Source organism: Egretta garzetta, unplaced genomic scaffold, assembly GCF_000687185.1.
Source record: "Egretta garzetta isolate BGI_Z169 unplaced genomic scaffold, ASM68718v1 scaffold207, whole genome shotgun sequence".
In the NCBI taxonomy this organism is placed as follows: Eukaryota; Metazoa; Chordata; class Aves; order Pelecaniformes; family Ardeidae; genus Egretta; species Egretta garzetta.
The window spans coordinates 241,283-244,914 of NW_009260185.1; the positions used below are offsets into that span (position 1 = coordinate 241,283).

General features: G+C 62.4%; 1 protein-coding gene across 1 annotated transcript in view; it reads left to right on the forward strand.

The window, feature by feature from the left end:
- The window catches only part of LOC104129220 (roundabout homolog 4), a 13,049-nt gene extending 10,939 nt beyond the window's left edge, over positions 1–2,110 (forward strand). The window contains 6 exon segments of the mRNA XM_035897485.1: positions 90–910; positions 913–1,069; positions 1,181–1,285; positions 1,366–1,622; positions 1,739–1,873; positions 1,965–2,110. Coding sequence (XP_035753378.1) covers positions 90–910; positions 913–1,069; positions 1,181–1,285; positions 1,366–1,622; positions 1,739–1,873; positions 1,965–2,110 — 1,621 coding nt within the window.
- The last annotated feature ends 1,522 nt before the right edge of the window (positions 2,111–3,632 follow it).

Sequence of the window (3,632 nt, forward strand, 5' to 3'; positions counted from 1 at the left end):
GTCTGGGTGTCCCCACCCTGGGGACACAGATGGGTGCCCTGCACCCCAGCCCCGTGCTGCAAAAGCCACCATGTCCCTTGCACCTGCAGGTCCCTGGCCACTGCGTGCCCCAGGGACACGTCTCTGGCCACCCAATGCCCTGGGGACACGTCCCTGGTCCCTGAGAGCCCCAGGGATGTGTCACCGGTCACCAGGTGCCCCAGGGACACGTCCCTGGTCCCTGAGAGCCCCAGGGATGTGTCACCAGTCATCAGGCGCCCCAAGGACCCATCACCAGCCACCAGGCACCAGAGGGACACAATCTTGGCTACCAGGCACCCTGAGGACATGTCCCTGGTCACCACGTGCCCCAGAGACATGTCCCCGACCACCAGGCGCCCTGAGGAGATGTCGCCAGTCCCCGGTCACCGCAGGGACATGTTCCTGGGCAGCAGGTACCCCAAGGACATGTCCCCAGCCACCAGACAACCCAGGGACCCATCACCGCTGACCAAGCACCAGAGGGACATGTCACCAGCCACCAGGCACCCTGAGGACACATCCCCAGCCAGTGGGCACCCAAGGGACATGTCCGCAGTCACCAGGCTCCCCAAGGAGAAGTCCCCAGCCACCAGGCACCGCAAGGCTGCATTCCTGGCCACCAGGTACCCCAACATGTCCCTGGCCACCAGGTGTCCCAGGGACCCATCACCAGTGGCCAGGCACTCAAGGGACACATTTCTGACCACCAGGTACCCGAGGGACACGTCCCCAGTCAGTGGGCACGCCAGGGACACATCCCCCAGCACCAGGCACCCTGAGAAGATGTCCCCAGTGACCGGTCGCTGCAAGGACATGTTCTTGGTCACCAGGTACCCCAAGGACATGTCCCTGGCCACCAGGTGCCCCAGGAACCCATCACCAGTGACCCGAGGGACATGTTCCTGATCATCAGGTACCCTGAGGATATGTCACCAGCCACCAGGCATCCCAGGGACACATCCCCAGGAACCAGGCACCCTGAAGAGATGTCCTCAGTCACTGGTCACCGGAGGCACAGGTTCTTGAGCACCAGGTACCCCAAGGACAAGTTCCTAGCCCCCAGGGACCCATCACTGGTGACTAGGCACCCAGGAGACCTGTTCTTGGCCACCAGGTACCCCAAGGACATGTCCCCAGCCCCCAGGCATCCAAGGGACAGGTCTCCAGTCACGGGGCGCCTCTCACCAGCATTCAGCGATGGGGTCCTCACGCCGCAGCAGGTGGCCGAGGACCTGGAGATGGACCAGGACACCACCTGCCCCAGGTACGCCCCATCCCCCTGGGACACCAACATGGTGGCAGCTTCTCCCGGTGCCAGTGGCATCCCTGCCATGTCCCCCACAGCCCCCCAGCACCAACCACACCCCGGTCCTTCTCGCCCCCACACACCTAAAAAAAAACAGCGACAAGGGGCTCGCCAGGAGGGTCGCTGCTGAATGGCTGGGGCTCTGTCTCGGAGGACAACTTCGCCAGTGCCCGCTGCAGCTTAGTGAGCTCCTGCGATGGCTCCTTCCTCCTGGACGCCAGCTTCGCCCGGGCACTGGCCGGGGCCGTCGATGGCCTCTGCTTCAGCCTTGAGGACACCGACGGGGGCTATGGGGGTGAGCGAAGTGTCCCCAGACCCCTTTCTGACCCCACACATCATCACCTCCTCGGGGGAGGTGGCCCCGTTGTCACACCATGGCGATGCCACCATCTCCTGCCTTTTCCCTGGCAGGTCCCTCACCACCACCATCACCCTTGGGAGAGGTCTTCTTGCCTGGGGTCCCCATTCCCAGCTGGGACTGGGTGACAGCGTTGGGGGCCCCGCGGACAGCTGGGACAGAGGCGGCCGTGGGCATTCCACAGCACGGTGAGTGGCGACCTGATGCCAGGGTGATGGGCACCCGGGGCAGGGTGTCACCAATTGCAGGGTGCTGGAAAATGTCCCCTTTTCTTTCTAGGTGGCCATGGGATGGGGAGTGGCAGCCCCTGGGCCAGGGTGGATGGTGAGCCAAGGACAGGAGGGACAGGAGCGTGGCGGTCCCCAGGGTGCAGGACGCGGCAAGGCCAGAGTCCCCTCGGCTCGGCTAAAATCCAGCTTTATTAAGCCGTTCCCCAAAAAGGGGCTCTTTGCTAACAAAGGGTGGGTGGCACCAAGGTGGGTGGGTGTCCCTCCTTCTCCAGCATCCTTGTCCTCCCAAAGTGTCCTCATCCTTCCCCAGTGTCCCCATCCCTTCTCAGTGTCCCCATCCGTCCCCAGCATCCTCATCCTCCCCAGGTATACTCATCCCCTCCAAGGGTCCTTGTCCCTCCCCAGTGTCCTCCTTTCCCAGCATCCTTGTCCCCCAGCCATCACTGCTGAACGTCCCAAGTGTCTTTGTCCTTCCCCAGGGCCATTGTCCCCCTGACCATCCTCATCCCCACTGACCGTTCTCATTCCTTCTGACTGTCCTTGCCTTTCCTGACCATCCCTGTCCTTCCTCAGCACCCTTGTCCTACCTTGACCACCCTTGGCCCTCCCAAGTGTCCTCATCCATCCCAAGCCACCTTGTCCCTCCTGAATGTCCTTGTGCCCCCTCCAAGTGTCCTCAGCCCTCCTAACCATCTTCATCCCCAGGGTTCTTATCCCTCCTGAGCATCCTCATCCTTCTTCAACTGTCCTTCCCCTCCCAAGCCTCCATGTCCCTCCCCCCCCACACCCCGAGACCACCCTCCTTGTCCCTCCCTACCATCCTTGTACCTCCCAAGCAACCTTGTCCTTCCCAATTGTCCTCTTCCCCCAGTGATCCTCAGCCCCTGGGCATCCTCACCCTTCCCCAGTGTCCCCATCCCTCCAAACACCCTCGTCTCCCAGCATTCCTTGTCCTTGCCCAGCACCCTCATCCCTCTGCAGTGGCCTTGGCCTTGTCCCTCCCATGTATGCTCGTCCCCCCGACTGTCCTTATCCCTTCCAACCATCCTCATCCCTCCCATCCATCCTTGTCCCTCCCCAGCATCCTCATCCCTCCCAATTGTCCTTGTCTCCAGGGTCCTCGTCCCACCTGAACAACCTCCTCATCCCTGCCTAGGGTCCTTGGCCTTCCCAAGCAGCCTTGCCCCTCCCAACTGTCCCTGTCCCCAGGGTCCTCATCCCTGGGGTCCTCATCCTTCCGGAGCCTCCTTGTCCCTCCAGAGCGTCCTTGTCCCTGGTGACTGTCCTTGGCCTCCCCAAGCAGCCTCATCCCTTCTGAGCCTCCTTGTCCCTCCCAACTGTCGTTGTCCCCAGGGTCCTCATCCCTAGGGTCCTCATCCCTCCTGAGCCTTCTTGCCCCCCCAACTCTCCTCATCCCCAGGGTCCTCATCCCTTCTGAGCCTCCTCGTCCCTCCCAACTGTCATTGTCCCCAGGGTCCTCATCCCTAGGGTCCTCATCCCTCCTGAGCCTCCTTCTCCCTCCAGAGCATCCTTGTCCCTGGTGACTGTCCTTGGCCTCCCCATTCCCGAGCATCCTCATCCCTCCCAAGCATCCTTGTCCATCCTTACTGTCCTTGTCCCCCCCCTCGCATCCTCGTCCCCCCCCTCGCACCGCTGCCCACCGGCTGCTGGCTCTGTGCAACCCTATTTACACGGTGTCACTCAGAAATTAAAGATC